Source organism: Daucus carota, chromosome 2 (genome assembly GCF_001625215.2).
Source record: "Daucus carota subsp. sativus chromosome 2, DH1 v3.0, whole genome shotgun sequence".
Lineage (NCBI taxonomy): Eukaryota > Viridiplantae > Streptophyta > Magnoliopsida > Apiales > Apiaceae > Daucus > Daucus carota.
Window position 1 is genome coordinate 382056 of NC_030382.2, and position 20038 is coordinate 402093.

Genomic DNA, 20038 nt, shown 5'->3' on the forward strand with positions numbered 1-20038 from the left:
AGGGGGGGTTGAATACAATCGTCACAAAATAATCGCGGCGGAATAATCTGATTTGAATTAAACTAGTTAATCAGATTTTAATTAATTAATATAACAATGTTTTAAGTCGTTATATAATTAATAAGGTTCGTTTTAATGTCCACTAAAGTTCGTAGAATAAATTCGACAGGATGTATTCTAACTTAGTGATTAAAACAATCGAGTGATCAAAGCACAGAAAACTGTGGATATAACAATTGCAAGTTACAAACAACTTGAAAGCTTTTACAATGCAATGAACACTTGAGAAATGAAGAAGTGAAGCCATATTTATAGGCAAACCACTTAGATCTAGGTATGACATTGAAAGGAATGACTTTTAAGCTTAGGAATGACATTACAAAGGAAGATATGACATTGTTACACAAAGCCATGCCCTAAAACAAGAAAGGAATGACATAAATAAGGAATGCCATACTGCATAGGCACGGTATGACATTTCAGACTTGGTCACTAAGTCATTCGGTATGACATACAACCCAAAAGTCATTCGGTTGTCTTCGGTATGACTTTTTCAAGTCATTCAAATGCAAGTCATACACACAACTGATAAAGCCTGCAGGTGGGACACGGTATGACATTCTAATGTCATACCAGATGAAGTCTGTGGAGAGCAAACGGTATGACTTTCAAGAGAAAGTCATACCGAATGATTTACTCATACAAACAGCCACGGTATGACATTTTAACATAACTCTGAGAATGCCTGCTCAATTGACACGGTATGACATTCTCTGAGAATGTCATACCGAGCTAATTAAGCATAAAAACAGTTGATTTATTATATATAAATATTAAATAATTACCCACTTAATTATATTAAATATATAAATTCATAAATTAAATTAATTCGAAGGTGAATCAACTTAATAAATAAATTATATAGTCAATTTAATTATTATGAATCGTGAGATAATTAAATAAATACTTATAATATTGTATATCTTCATCTGCAGAGACTTCAGGCTTGATTAAACTTTGTAGATCTTTGTCTTGATCGAACGGCCACTTGTAGTTGATGCAGAATACTTAATTAGAGTAGCTGACACACAAATGTACTGTCTGGTTCATCTGTATCTAGCTGAAGTAAATATTCTTTATCAAATAAACATTTGATATGTGGCTTGTTCGTTGATTCTTTGTCTTCGTAGTTCTTCTTCATTAGTAACAATAGTATGGAATCTTCTGAATAAATAAAGTATTAAAACTTTATACCTTCTGGACTTCTGGACGTGCTACAAAAGATTATTTGTACACTGAGGCTTGAACATATTAATGAACTTCTTCCAGTGGTGTGCAGCATCATCCTGAAATTCTTCAGACATATAATTTCAATAAATCACTTGACGTTCTTCGTACGGATTCCTTCAACAGTACTTGCTATTTACCTTGCCTTCTTATCAGAGTTGAGTTGGTACCTCTTTAATTACAAATAGGCTAAACATATGCCTTTCAAGATATATATATATGCGAATATAAGTACTAGAGCTCAAGAAAAGATTTAGCAATGTAAAGAGTTGTATTTCAGAAAGCTTGGTGTGTACTCCCTGTTCTAAAAAACGAAATCACACTCAAGTATTTATATATCATACTAACGGTCATAATCCAACAAATTATCCAACGATCTTGGTAACAACCTCATGTTTAAATTTGATTTGAATGATGAACGTTTGGATGATACATCTTTACTGAGTAAAAGATAAAATACGTTTGAAATCAACTCAGTAAGATATTAAACAAAATCAGATTGAAACTAAATAGGAGTTTGTTAAAAGATAAGATCTATTTGAGATAAAATCTCCTATTAGTTAGGAAAACGTTTTTGAATAAAAACTCTTTATAAAACTGAGCTCTATTATTTATATAAGATATATACAAATATTAGAATCCTTACAATTCTTTTCCTATTAAATCTCCATGATTTTAGACTTTGATCTTTATCCGCTTAATTCTCTGTTCACGCTGTAAGCCTGCTGATAGCTTGCGAATAACCCTGTAAGCTTGGTGATAGATATAAATATGCTGATATCCTGAAATACTGTTAGTCTGCATATAACAACCTTTGATAGCATGATTACACATATCAGTTTCATGTTATTAGCTTGCTGTTAGTGTCATCATCAAAACCTTGAGAGTATCACACACTAGAAAATCCGAATATATAAATAAGTAAAGAGTAATACTAGGGTACATAATGATGTGACGATTTATGTGGTGGGTTTTAATTGTAGTTGTTGGTTTTGTACAAAATACACAAACTTATCGTAATGAACTAACTTATTTTATGTAATAGTTCATCGGCTACAAACCATGTTAATTATCCACAATTATATCCAAAAATACCTTCAATATATATAAAAACAAAAGTTTGTGTGTTACAACACTTTTTAAAGAGAGAGTCACTAATGATAATGATAGAGATAGTATTTAGATACACATTATATATATATATATATAATGACGTCGATTGCTTTATAGCCACCTTCTTCATCATTCAATCATTTTTAGGTGGGATGACATCCATGATATCTAGAATTACCGCTGACTTATCTTAGTAACCTTGATTTTAATTTAAGAATCAAGCAAAAATGTATTTTGGGCAAAAAAAGACACAGTCTGAGTCATTTCACCGTGTGAAGTTTAATCCTCACTGTGATACATATATCTATGCCATAACCACTATAATTAGACAATCTAAACTTAAAAATTCTATCTCCACCTTTAAACATTTAGATACTAGAGGAGTAAGAAATATGTGTTGTTCAAAATTCAATATAATCGGACAGATGGAACTCCTAGAAAGTCAAAAATATGAAAATTGACTCAACCATAAAAAAGAGCCTTAAAAAATTCTCACTTAAGCATCAAAATGTGGCCCAACCTTTAAACTTACACTAAACAAGCAAAGGACAGAAGTTTTGGTGAAGTTATTCCTACACAGCTACAAGAAAAGCAGTCATTTTCGACCGTCCAATTCTGGTCGAAAATGCCTTATTCCGTCCGTATAAGGTCAAAAATAGTCATTTTCGACCGAGAAAGTACCGGTCGTATTTAAGCTAGTCAAAAATAATTTCCGGTCAAATATATTTAAATTCGATCGCTATTTTCAACCGTCCTCTTCAGCCCAAAATTTGTTTTCAATGAAAAGTTGAACTTCCCGCTCAAGTTTTAAAAAAAACTTAAAAATGAGTTTCCCGGCATATAAAATATTCTCAACCGATAACGGTTAAAGTTATTAAACCTTTGAATTTGAATTTTGGTCGAAATAAACATACTGTAATCCGAGGTCGTCGAATTTATTAAATCATAAAAAAAATTGGTAGTCGAAATTAACATACCATTAGCTAGAGGATGATGGAGATAATGAGATAGATCTGATTGAATAAGATAAAAATTTCATATATGTATATTATTAAACAATATTAAATAAATAAATAAATGAAATAATAAATATATGTTTTATTGCCTTAATCAAGAGTGTCAATTAGATAACTTCAAAATTAGACAGTGACGTTTTGTGCAGCCAATTCATCATGCATTGTTAGGTCCCGAAGTATCGTACAAGAGGGTTGAATAAGACACTCACTAAAATTTAAAATTATTTTGAATCTTGTAGAGAAATAAATTACAGTCCTGCTCGTAATGGGTTTTGTGTTCCGGATATTTATCGGTACGGTTCCTGAGAATATATTAAATAATAAACCGACACACAATATTTTTCAAGATATATCTTTATTGATAAAACATCTAAAGGGTGCTATAAATCCAAACCCATTGGTTGGCTACAATGGCTACTACTTACGCTTACAGACCCTAGCTTCTAAAAACATTTTTATTACAACGGTTTTGCTACTACTTACACTTACAAACCCTAGCTTCTAAAAACATTATGAGAATTTGTTTTAGACAATATGTGGGTATTACTTTTATGTCCTTGAATTTTCTCTAAATAAAGTAGAAAAGTTGAATTTAATTTTAAGATAAATGTCTATATGATCATTTTGCTAGAATAGGAGTCTATTTCGAGAATGCATTTACGCCAATGTAGTTAGGAGTCATGGGCAGGTTCCTGATACAAAATATGCTCTGTCATTCCCCTAGAGTACCTTTAGTGTATTGCTTTTACGGCCCCGTTCCCGTCCACCTCGCATATTGATGAACTCACTTGGGTTGGATATATAACTCATTTGGGAAACCACTGGAGAATGAACTGATCTTCCGGCAAGGTGCTGGATGTTAACTGAATTATTTCGCAAGTGCTTCATCATTTTTGTCTTCATAGAAAACAGAATACATGAGACCATTTATTTACACATAATTAAGTAGTCATCATCAAGTCAAATGATGAACAGAAGTGATATCGTTGCTTCCATTAGATTCAAGTTGATGAGTATCTAGACTCCTTTTATTATTTTCTCTCTGTATTAGGTAAACAAAAGCTTTTAGACTAACATAGAGTGAAAAGAGCACTCGACCAACAATGGTATCATATTCTGGGAAATTGTCTTACCATCATGAAAATATTTACTCAAGAACTCAACTTACCCTGGCTATGGCTTCAGGAGATGGAGTCCCAAGAAAATCAGTTTAAAGGTCCAGCTGATAGACTATATTTTTCGCGGAGAAAGAGCCCATGCTCCAAATGTCTATTGCAGGTTTGAACTGTGCACAACAACTTAGTAATTATTGTAAGACCAATTATGCTATGACCAAATTATGGTGTGTATAATATGCTTCACCTCTGGATAATATATAATCTAGCATTTTACCTCACCTTTGGAATATAAAATGTTGTATTTAATACCATGGACCAAACACAAGGATAAGAGATAGAGAAAATATACTTAATTTCTTTAAAAAAAATCATATATCTTGTTTAGACAAAATATATATATATATATATATATATATATATATATATATATATTTTTTAATTACATAGAAATATTGCAAACATCAATTATTATCACAACGATAGATTATTCAAAACACATTAATGAATAAAAAAAATCTCTTATTGTTGTAGTATAGTAAAGAAAATCAACAAGTCTATAACTAACATTTTAGATTTCGAAGAGTATTTAGTTTTGATTTCAAATTACTGCTTATATTTTATTTTAAAATAAATAACACATATCAAAATAATTTAAAATAATGCACAGAAAACAAGAATTAAATTTTATTAAAGATGTCAAATCTTCACATACTAGAGAAGCTATAGTGTGAACTTGGAGCATCTTCTTGATTGTTTGAGGTATAGATCCAAAAACAACTCATGGACATCAAGATCAATATTTGTGTACCCAAAATCTGAAAGCTAAATCTTGATTATTAGTATCATAATAAGAATTGTTCAAAAAAAAAATCCGAAAAAGATTTAGAAAACAAATTATAAATATATTAATTTAAATACCAACAAGTGCAAAGATTAAACTGAATTATGTCAACATGATTATAGATCATATTAACATATATCAAGATCTATACCATGTACATGAAATGATTTAAACAACAAGTGAATACATACACTGATAGGAAATCATATCATTCAACAAGATCTTATTACAAATCTAGTGACTACTATTGTAATTTGTAATCTAAGACGGGATACAAAAAAATTGGTGATGATATTATACACTTCCAATGTGAGAACTGAGAACTAGACTTATTAAATACAAGGGAAGGGGTGGGTGTGTGGCCAACCCTCTACCAACAAGGATTATATAAGAGAGATTAGGGTTTTGTTCTCAAAGGCCTTACTGGGTAGCAGCCCAATAAGAACTTTAATGAGCTCTTAATTTTGTATGTGCCTAACTCTATACCACGTCATGGTTAACCATCTAATAAATGATTTATTTAAATATAATCTTATGATTTATTTTTGAAAATTTATAATATGGTCATAATAAAAATTATATTAAAATATAATTATTAAGATATTAGCTTTATGGTTTTACTTATTTCATAAATGTGGATATGAATAAAAATAACACTCTATACTTTCCATTATGTAGTGTTATAATTAATACAAACATATATCTATTTAATATTATATATTAAATAAGATAATTGACTCAACCATTTTTTTAAAAAATTTCCACTTCTGCATCAAAATGTATAGCCGAAGGAGAGAAGTATGTGTGAAGTTATTTGTAGAGGATGATGGAGATAATGAGATAAATTGATTAAATAACATAAAAATAACATGTCTTATTGTTTTAACCAAGAGTGTGGATTAGATAAATGATGAACTCAATCTATACATGGTGACACTCATGATGATGTTGTGACTCCTCAACAAAGAGAATGTGTTGGAAAACTAATAAAAACGTATTAGGATGATTTGGCCACTTAGGCCAAAATGGGCATTCATGGAAGTTCAATAGCTTTTGTGGGATAAGCCTTTTAAGTGCTAAATTAAAGCAGGTCAATACAGTAGAGTATACACTCTCAGTGGAGGGTGATGAGCCTATTAAAGGTAGCTAAGGAGTTATAGTAAAATAGTGTACCTAGTTAGGGTTATATATATCAAGGTCTTCATAATTTTCTGGGTACTTCTTCATAATCTGAGGTCTATCAATGATATATTAGTGGAGAATTGGGAGGTTGAAAGGATGGCCTAATTTTGGGGCTCATAAATTTTAATTAGTAATCATGATTTAATTAAGAATTACCCAAAAATGCATTTTGGTTAATATATACAGTAGGAGTCATTTCACCACCATGAATTTTGCCCTCACTGTGATACAAATACCTATGCCACAAATATCTATGCCAAGACCTTTATAAATAGACATTCTACACTTATACAAATTCAATTTCTACCTTTCAAACTTTAGATAGAGTAAGATATATGTTGTCTGAAATTGAAATTCAGTATACAATGAACACATCATGGGGCACGAGGAAACTCAAAAATAAGATAATTGACTGATGTGAATCAATTTAAACCCTTTTATGTCGTATATAATGCAGTGAAAGTAAGAGTATCGTTCTTCGCAGGATTTTGTTTTATCTATTAATTAGACTAATTATTAAACTAAAGCAGGTGTGTTTTTAACAATTAAAGAAGCATGTTGGAAAGCATATTAATCCACCAGTAAAACCATGACATACTCTGAAACTCTTATGATATGTTCTGAAAGACACTTATAGAGAACTTGCCATGGCCCACATAGAAAGAAGCTCTGATATCCGCATAACCTCATGGACCACATAGAAAGGCTAAAACAGATTACACAGTGATACAATTAATCCCATGGACCACATAGAAAGATTAATTCACTTTACAGATATATCAATCATATAACTGAATCGGATGTCCACATACCACAGTTAATTCAAGAATATCTATAAGCATTGACGTATATATAAGCTCAATCAAGAACATATCTTAGAAAATCACAATATCATTGTCATAAAGTTTAGGACTTCAAAACAGCCCTCCAACAACAGAGGTTTAGCTAATCATAGTCATAGTAAAACACGTAAGAATCATAAAAAGAATAGAATATGATACAAAGTGTCGATGTAATTCTCTGTCTAATAATACCTAATACAAAAGTGTTTTTATTCTATTAGGAAAATACAAGGCAATTCCGAAACTGAATGGGTTTCCAAAAGGTCAAAATTCGCAGTTGACTTTCTCCCATATTCTTGGGCTGTTTCAGCGGGCTTTTGATATCTGGATCCATCTAGAATGATAGAAAATTAAATTATCTTCGCGTGGGCTGTTTACTTGCCCAAATCCGACTTCTAGAACTAAAGATATGGCCCAAACAATACTCCCAATGCGGGTGCGAATTTTCTTCTAATTTGTCCAAATAGAATTCCTTTCTCCCTACAATAAGATATTAAAATATAATTAATATATGTCCAATTAAATGCAAAATATAACTAATATGAGAATAATTATCATCTAAAATATATATAAATATATACTCTATCAAATATCCCCACACTTAGCATATTGCACGTCCTCGGGCAAACAAAGAACAAATATATTACTAACTAACTACTAACATCTTTTTCTCAAAAAAAAACTAACTACTAAGAGCATCTCCAACGGCGTTGGCTATAATCGTTGGCTAAATTGGACCTGTAAGACATTATGTAATATTTGCTGAACCTGTAAGACATTTTGCTACAATGGTACTGGCTATATTGGTTGGCTATAACTTAAAAATAGTATGTTATTGATATTTTAAATTGTTAAAATAAAATATATGAGTTCAATATGGTAATAAATGATGTACAATAAACCTACAGATTTTCTTACAGACCTGTATAGGTTCGACAAATTTAGCCATCCATAAGAGGTTGGCTAAATTTATAGACAACAGCTCATCATGGTTGGAGTTGAGTTTTTGGAGGCTAAATCTTTTTATTTTAAGTATGCCAACTCATCTTTTAGCCAAGGGCTTTAGATGGTTAGAGATGCTCTAACATCACTTTCGTAGATGACACGATTGCATTGAGCATATGCAACAAGCTGTTAAACCCCTAGGCAGCCCTAGTAAGACGAGTGTTGTCTCGTGAGGGTTTATAGAAGATATACCCAAAAGATAAAATATTTTCAATCATCAAATCTCAAGCACTAACAACATCATCGTACCACATATGCAACCTTCAATTACATAACAACCTGAACAAGTGTGAAAGTACTAGTACTATCACTTATGCACCATTTATACACAACAATCCAAGCGTGCACACAATGTCTAGATAGACAAAAATATCATGAAATATACATCAAAGTCGCATCATATAAGTAAGCATGCTATGGAGAGAAGATCTCACATTACTCTCAATTCACACAAGTGTTTGGGTGTAAATGTTTCACTCATCAATATGGACATGCACTATCATAAACTTGATTGTCTACAAAATCTCTACTACTCTGTATATATGCAGACACAAATCAAAAGGACTTTGTTAAGGGTTGTAACGAGGCTTAGGTAGGGGGTAGGATATCAAAAATTTGGATACAAGCTCAAGGGGGTTCACTAAGGATATAATTCTTTTTGGTACTGTTTGGATAGATGAGGTTAATCCTAGTGCCTTTATCATTTTCATGCATACACATAACATTTCATCTCAATAAGGTTTAAACCAAATCCTAGAGCAACACGCCAAATAATGAACACCACTCACAAAAAAAAAATTAGATTGACATAAATTATATCAATCATAAAATAGGCTCAAAATCTCACAAGGTGAAAGCATGCTTTACTCATAGAAATTGACTAAGATGCATCTCAAGTTTTAAAATTTTCGCAAGCACACACAAGGAATTATCATACATTGAATGATTTTTATCATGGATATGATGCTAAGAATTAAGCATGCAAATTAGTCTGCAATATATGTATATGTACTCACTAAACATGCTTTGAGAGAAGATAATTATATACAAATTTTTTTAAAATATATAATTATTGGTGAGAACACATCCCCACACTTGGATGGTTCATTGTCCTCAATGAATAATATAAAAATAATATATATATATATATATATATATATATATATATATATAATATTGTAATTATTTATATAAAGAGAATGATATACTCCCCTGGGTATCAAGAACTTCTGATGTTAGTTATATTAAGTGTAGGAGAATTCATTGACAGCTACGTTGTTGGCCAACTGGTTGGTGGTGGTGACTGTTAACTTGGAGGTCCAAGGTTCTAGCCTTCCCTCCCACGTTTTATCTTGGTGAATAAAAACGGCCATCCTGCGGTTTTGCACCGACGCCTTAGACACTTTATATGCGTCGGGTACTGATTTAACCGACGCATATTGACAATTTCTCTTGACTTTTTACGTCGGTTCCATATTTAACCGACGCTTTAGAGCATTATATGCGTCAGGGTTAAGAATGCCGACGCCTAAAACTAGTTAGGCGTCGGTTAGTGAAATGCCGACGCTATAGGTGTACAATTGGACTGGACCTTTTGCGTCGCGCTTCAGAATGCTGACACCTAAAGTACTGGAGTCGCCTTTGTGGAATGCCGACGCTACAGGCTAAGTAAATAAAAAAAATATAAAATCAGTCAATATCAAAATATAAACCAGAAGGCAAAAAAAGCAAAAGAAAAGCAAAGCAGTTGTGTACGTATGGTTACCAGACAAAACTCACGACTTCTGTTCTCTACTCCGTCTTGCTGGCTTTGATTTTTCATTGCATGTATCGATCTGACATTCCCCTCTCACTTACTCCAATCTCCATTCTCTTCTCACTTTCCCCTCTCACTTTCTCCGTTCTCTCTTTAACATGTCTCGCTCTCGAGCTATCTTTTTTCGGTTTCGAGTTATCTGGGTGTGTAATTTATTGCGTGCTAGGTGTTGGGTACTTAATTCTGAGTAGAAAGCCTCTGCTGGGCGCTTAATTTTGTTATTGCATCTCAGGTGTTTGATTTATTGCTCGGTGATGGGTGTTTGAGTTATTTGGCTAGGTGTTAAGGGCTGATTGTTGAGTACGTAATTTGGGTTGTTGGGCACTTAATTTTGGTTAGAAAGTCTTTGTTGGGGACTTAATTTGATGTCAATTTGATGTTTGTAGCTTTGTTTAGTCATGATGTTATTATATAAAATGTCTAGCTTTACATATTGTAGTGTTTTTTGGGATTAGTTTTCTATTAGTAGTTTGCGTTATTAGCTTCTTTCAGTTGTTACTACTGTACTATCATATCTGCTACATTACCAATGTCTAAATGCTGAGTGTAGACTTGGGTACTAGAGATAAAAAGCAGGGTCATGTGACAAATTTAGCTAATGTATCTTCTATACCTGATTATCAATTTGTGACTTGTGAGTTTCAGATAGTGGGGAAAAATATTTATAAAAATTCATTCTTATTAGTCATTCTATTCAGATTACGTAGTTGTAACCAATTTGTATATATTTTTGTTGCTAAACAGAATTTACAATTCTGAAACTACATAGTGATACGAATTTCATTAACTAGTGAATACCACAAATATAAGTGGAGACAGAATAAAATCATTTTGGCATGATGTGTTGACGATTAAATATAATATCAAATAGGCTTTGTACTGCTTTTGCTGAATTCCAGGAAACTACAGGGCAGCGGTTTATTACATGAACACCTATGTCATCATATTTGTTTATATTACTTATACCTCAGAGCCTCCTGGGCTCATTTTGGCCGATTTATATATATGTGTTGATTGTAGTTTTTTGGACGGAGGGTTTAGTTGTTTCTAAAATGGACAAGTTAACATTGGTGATGATAATCAACTTGATTGTGAAAACATTAATGCTAGACATTAAGGCAAATATAGTTGTGTGGGATTTTATGCTCTGCTGCATCCTGACATCAGAGTTATCAGAGTTGTAGCCAGACTTCCGTGTGAGGTAAATATAGTTATTTTCATTTCTATTTCTAGCTGCTGAAGAGACTTATGTTATCTATTGTGAATGATTTATGGAGAATGTCATTTTTACCAACAATACGCATGTGAAATGTGATATGTTTCTTCATTCATAGTTTATCATTGTATTATATTTCCATAGGTTCGAGCAGCATCGCTTATCCTTTTGGGTCTTAACTTGTATTTGAACTTAGTTTTCAGAATATAAGCTAGCAATCACTACAAGAAAAACAGCCTCAGACAACACACGTTACACAACGGTTTGAAAAAATTCCGTTGTGCCATTCTGACATACAACGGCAAAATATTTTTCCTTAAAATACAGTTGTCTGAGAGCGGAAAAGACATTGGTTACGTAAACAATTGTCTATTTGAATATATTCAAAACTCGACAGACAAGCGTTATTGTTGGAAGTGTTGTGTGACATTTTTAACACAATGGTCTAGTAACCGTTGTGAATCGAGGTGGTTAACACAATGGTTTTTGATTCAGACTGTGGTTTATTCGTACCATTGTCTTATTTTGTCTCCAACAATGGTTTATAAATACCATTGTAACATAGGCAGCTAACAGACAATAGTTATATGCTCTGTTATTTATAAGGTTTTCTAACAACGGGTATGACTAGCCATTGTCCAAAGCACCTCCATGACATAATGGTTTTGAAAAACCGTTTTCTATTTACTGATAAAAAAAAGAGTAAAATGCAGATGGTGTACCTCTGTTTGCAGGGTGGCTGGGGGCAGTGTGGTTGCTTTCTTCTTTGTTTTGTGTTGGCTGTTTAAATACCATGAATATCATCAGTTGTTTGGCTCTTGTGTGACCAGTTGACATAGCTTTTACTTGTCTTAAAATATGATGCATTTGACTATAGAAAGCTAATGAGCTTAAACAAGGATACATAACAAGGCACAAATTTTATTCATAGTTAATAGTGATAATAGTTCACAGATCCATTACAAACCAACATCAAGCACAACCAGAAACATAAAAACACTTAAACTTTCTCCTCCGAAATGAGGGACTCCATAAAACCAGGCACATCACCAAACTCTTGCACTCCACCATCGCGGCCATTGAGCTCTGCAAGAGTAGTAGCAGCAACATTGCTAGAGCTTGGGACATGAACAACCACACAAGAATCCCAAGCTTCATTGAGGAGACCTGTGATCAACTCCACCATCTCAGCAAACCAGAAAGCAGGGTCCGGATTGTTCACTTGATTAACAGCCTCCAAGCACTCACTCTCAATGACCACATGCTTGATATTTCCCTTCTCCCATGCTAATTTCAGCCCATAAAAAATGGACCAAAGCTCAGCAGCAACTGGCACAGCCAGGCCGATCATCCCACCAACACCTCCAAGCCACTCACCTCTAAAGTTCCTCATCACACATCCCACAGATCCTCTCATCATTCCCCTGTCAAACACACCTCTGCAGTTCACCTTAACAACATGAGGAGAAGGCTTGCTCCAACCTGCCATGATCAATACAACTATATGATGTGATTTAGTATATAAGAATGTGTTGCTGTGCAGAAGCTAGTGCTTGGTGTGTCAATTTATACTAGAATAGAAATTAATTCACAGCTCAACCACCTCACAGCCATTGGTGCACAGTCAAAAATGCAACTTACAAAGCTCTGAATGCAGCACATAATCCTAACTAATAACAGTAGTCATGGTTGAAAAAGAGTCATTAATATTTCATTGAAATTATGCAAGAGAAACTGATTGCATCAAATAGTCAAACAAAATTTGTACACCAAAATTTTGTCCAAAAAAATGTACGAGGTGCACTACACTATTATGTGCACAAGACAATGCATTTATAATCAACCAACAGAATCAACCAACCACAAATGCATTTAGAAACTGATTAAAAAATTAATCAGTTCTCAGACCAAACCAAAGTTCTCAACAGAATCAACCAACTACAAATGCATTTAGAAACTACAATCATCAACCAAATTAACTAACAAACTATAATCAGATAATACATAAACCAAACAAAATAATTGAATAACATATTATGTTAAGATTCCATCAGTCCATGAGGCCATTTGAGATAGAGAATCATGGAACTTGGACTTCAAATTAAAATCCAAGTGTTGCAAGGGCAGGCAGTGCATGTCAGTACCATTGTGGATGCTATCCATTCTCTTACGACCATTGAATGATTTTTTTTGCTATGTTAAAACCATCATCTATAAAAACAAGACATTCATATCTTATCAAGGTAGATGATGATTTTACCACGGCAAAAATAATCTTATCAATGTATAATATCAACAGCAAGGCATATGGACACCACTGGAGAGCTCTCGAAGGCACCCTGCACACCCTGAATAATCAAAATTAATGAATTAGATACATATGCATGGCTTTAATTCCTTATAGATAATTCAAATTAAATAAGATGTTATTATGTATTACCCTCATGCAAGCTAGATCAATTCGTTTTCCTCCCGCATGTAGTTAGAGTTTTGTTCCTCGTGTTCGTCAACAGTGGGGAACATTGGCACATCTAGCTCATTCTCAAGTTCAATTTCTATGGATCCTTCATTTTCATCATCACTTTGATCATAATAGTTCTTCTCAGGTAATCTCAGCACAACAGACCACATTTTCTCAAGAGGGTCGTCAATATAACAAACTTGCTTAACATGTTTCCCTAAAACAAATGGATCATTTACAGAACCTAATTTTTGTAAATTCACCAATGTATATCCTAAGTCATCCACTTTAACCCCTCTGTTCATATCTACCCAGTTACAACGAAATATAGGGACTCTAAACTCGTTATAGTATAACTCCCATATACTAGTTATGACTCCATAATATGTGTGTGAAGTGTGTTGAAAATCTATACTCTTACTCTGCACAATCATTGTATCTGCAACAACACAAAACCGCTGCCCTGAACTTGTCGTTTATCATCACGCTCTTTGGTGCTATAAGTTACACCATTAATTTTGTAGCCGCTGAATGTTGGAACATCCTTGTTGGGGCCTTCCGCAATCCACATGATCTCTTTAGTTACCTTATTCTTGTCATCAACCAACTCTGACTTAATCTAACCAATTAAAATCAAATTTACTCGTCTCAACCAAAATAAATTCAAAATCATAATAAAAAACCGAATTAAAAATTGCAAACATATACCTTTTTCTGGAATTAAAATCATAAATCACTCCATGATCTAGTTTTGAACAATAATTTCCAGAACAATAAGCTACATTAATCGATCAAATCATTATACCTTTTTCTGTAACCATTTAGGAAATTCATCATTTTGCTTGTTTTTTAGCCAGTGTTCGTCATTCTCATGTTGTGGATATCTCATCATCAAGTGCGCCATATGTTCGCTGCAAGTAAAAGCAACTGTATGTCAACATGCTGATAAAAATGCAGAAAATAGGAAATAACAAACACAGATTTATATAACTTACTCTAAATATGGCCTAACGTCATTGATATTTTGAAGAACACACAAATGAGCTAGGTGCATTTCTTTACTGTTGGGCTTTATTATTGTTGCACCTGATAAGGGTCTGCAAATTATATCTTCATTATGTTTAGTATCTTGATGCAATCCTGTAGTATCTTCCAAGTCAACCAAACATTGCACAGCCTCTTCTGCACAATACCCCTCGGCAATACAACCTTCTGGACGAGCTGGGTTCCGTACATACCCCTTGAAGGTCTTCATATACCTCTCGAAAGGATACATCCAACGTAGAAAGATTGGCCCGCAAAGCTCAACCTCTCTCACAAGATGAATTGAGAGATGTATCATCACATCAAAAAATGACGGGGGAAAGTGTTTCTCTAGCTGGCATAAGGTTTCGATCAACTGAGACTGCATTTTTTCTAATTTATCTATCTCGATGACTTTGCTGCAAATTGCCTTGAAAAATAGGCAGAACCTAATAATTGTGCACCTGACCTGTTTTTGAAGGCTTGATCGAATTACAATTGGTAGTAAGTGATGCAATATTGTATGGCAGTCATGAGATTTCACACCAACAAGCCGAAGTTTTTCCATGTTTACGAGATTCTTGATGTTTGAACAAAATCCATTTGGCAACTTCATCTTAAGAAAGGATGAGAAAACAATTTTCTTTTCTGCATTTAATAAGTTCCAGGATGCTAAGGGTACCTTCTCTTTCTTTCCAGGAGTTTTTGGCCTCAGCTCCGTTCTTATTCCCATCTCAGCCATGTCAAGACGGACAGACTCTCTATCTTTAGTCTTTCCTGGAATATTGAGTAGAGTACCAACCAAAGCTTCACAGATATTTTTCTCGATGTGCATTACATCGAGGCAATGCCTAACTGGCAAAAACTTCCAATACTCAAGTTGGAAGAATATAGAAACCTTCTTCCATATGGGTCGAGGTTCACCCTTCTTCCATCGAGGTTGGCGTTGTTTCTTACCAAAGACATGGCTCCTTAGATGTTGTACTCTTTCAAAAACTTGCTCTCCAGTCAAAGGAATTGGAGCAACGCCCTTCTCCACAGTGTTATCAAAAGCTGATTTTTGCCTTCTATATGGATGCTGCCTTGGTAACCACCTCCGATGCCTCATAACCACTGTCTTGCGGTAATTAACCAGCCTTGTAGCATTTGTTTGATCAACACAAATTGTACAAGCATTATACCCTTTAGTGACATTGCCGGACAAACAACCTAAAGCCGGATAATCACTTATTGTCCATAATAAAATTCCCCTAAGCATAAAAAACTCTTTCTTATATGCATCGTACACTTGCTTCCCATTCCATAACTCCTGTAAATCTTCTAAAAGCGGTTGGAGGTACACATCAATATCATTTCCTGACTCAGTCGGGCCAGATATCAACAAGCAAAGCATTATATATCTTTTCTTCATACAAAGCCAGGGTGGAAGATTGTAAATCGATAATAATACAGGCCAGGTTGAGTAATCAGTACGATTTCCATGGAAAGGATTGAATCCATCAGATGATAAAGCTAGTCGAAGGTTCCTAGTCTCTGATGCGAATTCAGGCCACTTTTGGTCAACATCTTTCCATGTTTTTGTGTCTGCTGGATGTTCAATTTACCATCTTCTTGTCGCTCGGTATCATGCCATGTCATGTTCTTTGCAATGTGATCTGTATTGAATAAGTTTCTCAATCTTGGTATCAACGGAAAATACCATAAAACCTTAGCAGGGACCCCTTCAAGTTCCTCTCCTTTCTTGTTTAATTTCCACCTTGAGGCCTTACATATGCGGCAAACAATTTCATCCTCATCTCTCTCGCCACGGTATAGAAGACAATCATTTGGACATACGTGAATCTTTTCATACCCCATTCCTAGCAGACATAAGGTTTTTTTGGCTTCATTAAAGGAGGATGGGATAGTGTTACCTTCTGGAAGCATAGAACCAAGCAAAATTAAAACTTCAGAGAAGCATGAATCAGACATATCATGTTTTGCTTTCAAGTTGTACAGTTTAACTAACGCTCTTAACCTAGTGTGACTCTCACATCCGGGATAAAGAGGTTCTTGTTCACTTTGAACATGGTTAATAAAATCTGATGAATCCGAAGAACTGTAATAATCTTCATCACCACCATCCATTGCTCTGTAGACGTGGCCATCAGATCCAGTACTGTCTGTCTCATCTAAAGAAGGAGTCCCAGCTAAATTTGTCTCTCCATGCCATATCCAACGCGTGTAAGTTTCATCAATACCATGTTGGAAAAGATGGTTTCTAACAGTCTGAGCTTTCCATGATTTAGTGTGTGCGCATTTTAAACATGGACAACTTTTTTTTTTGCATTACGCCCATGCTCAAAAGCAAACATCAACAATTCTTCTACACCTAATTGATACTCTCTGGTTCTTCTATCAGCTCTCAACCATGATCTATCCATATTCCAATGATTCAGGGGGAGACGACCTTCTGCAGATTAAAGAACAAATTGAGTGCCAAATAAATTTCATATCCGAATTTCATGCCTAATGTGACACCCTCCAAATCCGGGTCATAGACTTGGGGGTCACACAACAATATAAACCTGTAAACAATAATAATATATGCATTGACCCTAAACATCCACGGATCGCTTCAGGTTATAGTATGAAACAAGCCACAACTTAAGTTATATTACAATACGTCAAATCCCAATCCATATCTTACAACTTACAAACATAAAACGCAGTGCTTACACACAACGATACTCAAAAGTTTATAATATCAGCAACTCCTAGCAAGGCTTCCCAACACTCATCCTGATACCTTAGCTTGATGGCCAGCCTGTGGGTCCTTGCTAACAGTAGTCTCTTTCTTCACTGGAAAAGAACATAAGGCATCGCAAGAGTGAGCTTACAGCTCAGCAAGTAATATAAACAATAAACTGAAGTTCAACATTTATCAATAAGAATGGATCAAGACCTCAAATTCCCTTTTTAAAACAGTGATTAGAATTGGATATTCATATTTTTATTTTTAAAAAAAAACAAGGTTAGGCTGCTGATCAGTCACGCACTAACCCCGAGCCAGGTACATACCAAGCTCTATCACTGGATCCAAGGCACACATTGGCCTAATGACCACGAATCTGGTCTGACCACGAATCTGGTCCACATTTATAAAACCATCCAATTCTTTAACAATATAATGAAATCAACAATATCTCAATAAATCAGAATCAATACCATTTGAACAGAAGCAATATTACCAAAACAGAATCATAATCGTCAAATGAGAATCATGATAATTAGTGGTGCAATACCGATCAGGATCAAAGGACAATTCTGAAGTAGGTTTAAGTATCCTCACAATATGTTTGAAGAATGTCTTGAAGTTGAAAGAAAGATCAAGTATAGGGTGAAGCTAATCTGAGGTTTTGTAGAGAGAACAATGTAAGTGAGAATAGCTTGAGGTTTCAAATGTGTTTAAGTTGTAAGAATTTCAAGTGTTAGGGTGTATATGTGTGAACATTCTTCAAAAGAGTAATATAGGTATTTGGTAAGACATTGTATAACTTGGTGAAGTATTATAGCATATAGGCTTGTACTGTTTGGTCATTCAAGGATGGAAGAATATCAGAGCAAATGATTTGTGTTGTCAAGTCTCAAAGAAATGGGTATAAGTTTAATTGAAATCAAAATCAAGGTTCAGCTTGTAATTCAGGTGTTGAAAGGATTGAGTAAGGTTTACCAATAATCAGGATCAATAGCACAATATATCAACAGAGGCATTTCCAAGTTTATCCAGAATAACCACATCATGTACAAAAGAGTAATTCAAGGAATTTACAGAAGTACAAGCTGAGAATAGAGCACTTGCCTTATCCTGAAGATTTACTTCTCTTTATAGCTTTCACTAAACAGAATCACTCCAATACTACTTGCTTCCCCTTTCTAAGCCTGTCCTTCTCTGATAATCACAATATTTATCTATCAATACTCAACCTCATATCATTCTATTTGTTTCATAGTCGAAACAAGCTTCTAGCTACCCTTCGTTTCACTTAAATCCGATATACGGTTCAAAGGATACTAATAAAACAATCATACAATGTTCACACAAGTATGTCACATATCGATCAAGTAACACATAGCACATATCACATAAGTTAATCAATAAAATAGCCTTTCAGAAAAGGTTTGGGGTTAAAATGATTTTTCTGGTATTTATTATGAATTTTTAAACATTTTTTCGGAATAAAAACAGGTAAAAGAATCAATTTATAATTAAATAAACAAGTTTAAATACTCGAAATAAGGTTCGAAATCACTTGAAATCAATTAACGAGCCTTTAACATACTTTAGAATAATTTTCTAAAGCTTGAAACTATTTTTCTGGATTTTTAAAACAATTAAAACAATTAAATCTAATTAATAAATCAATTAAAATCAATTAATAAATAATTGAAACAATTAATCAATTAATATTTAAATTAATTGACTAATTATAATAATTAATTACTAATTAAAATTAATTAATAAATTAAATTAGATTTGTTTTTTAATAAAGAATTAATTAAAAACTATTTTAATTTGAAAATAATTAAATAATTTTCGAAATAAAAGAAATTAAAATAAATCAGTTTTAAAAGTTTTAAAACTTCAGGGTTCAAACTGCAAGTTTCGAAACTTGGGGGAGGGACTAAATTGAAAAATTGAAAAGCTCAAGGTTTGATCTTCACCATCTCCAAAACGTCGGGGGCCAAACTGCAATTTTTGCAGTCGGCGCCGCCCCGACGCCGGAGACGGCGTTCCAGGCCGTAAACGGCCACCAGGAAGTGCAGATAGCGAGTACTCGTGACCAGGAATCCGTTCATATCATCATAACTACCTGTAGGTAGCTGTGCTGGCCGGAATCAGAAGATGAAGTTCGCCAGCGGCGAGCTTCATCCCAGAATCCGATGGGGTTCAAATCGCTAACCCACACACATTTCGTATACATAAGACGATTCCTTACGTCTAGATAAACACGCTGGTATGCTTCAATTTCACCCAGAATCAACATATAAGAAAACCCCAAAATCCAATTGAAAATGTTCATACGGGTTATAAACCCTAATTCTTAATTCGAACAATTAAACCCAATTTTGAACATG

General features: G+C 33.9%; 1 protein-coding gene across 1 annotated transcript; it reads right to left on the bottom strand.

Moving 5' to 3' along the window:
* Positions 1-13887: 13887 nt before the first annotated feature.
* LOC135150122 (uncharacterized) lies at positions 13888-16313 on the bottom strand. The gene is made up of 4 exons (XM_064086273.1): positions 14893-16313; positions 14703-14808; positions 14354-14516; positions 13888-14204 (listed from the first exon to the last, which is right to left on the bottom strand). Exons 1-4 carry the CDS (start codon positions 16311-16313, stop codon positions 13888-13890), a joined length of 2007 nt encoding a protein of 668 aa, XP_063942343.1.
* Positions 16314-20038: the final 3725 nt, after the last annotated feature.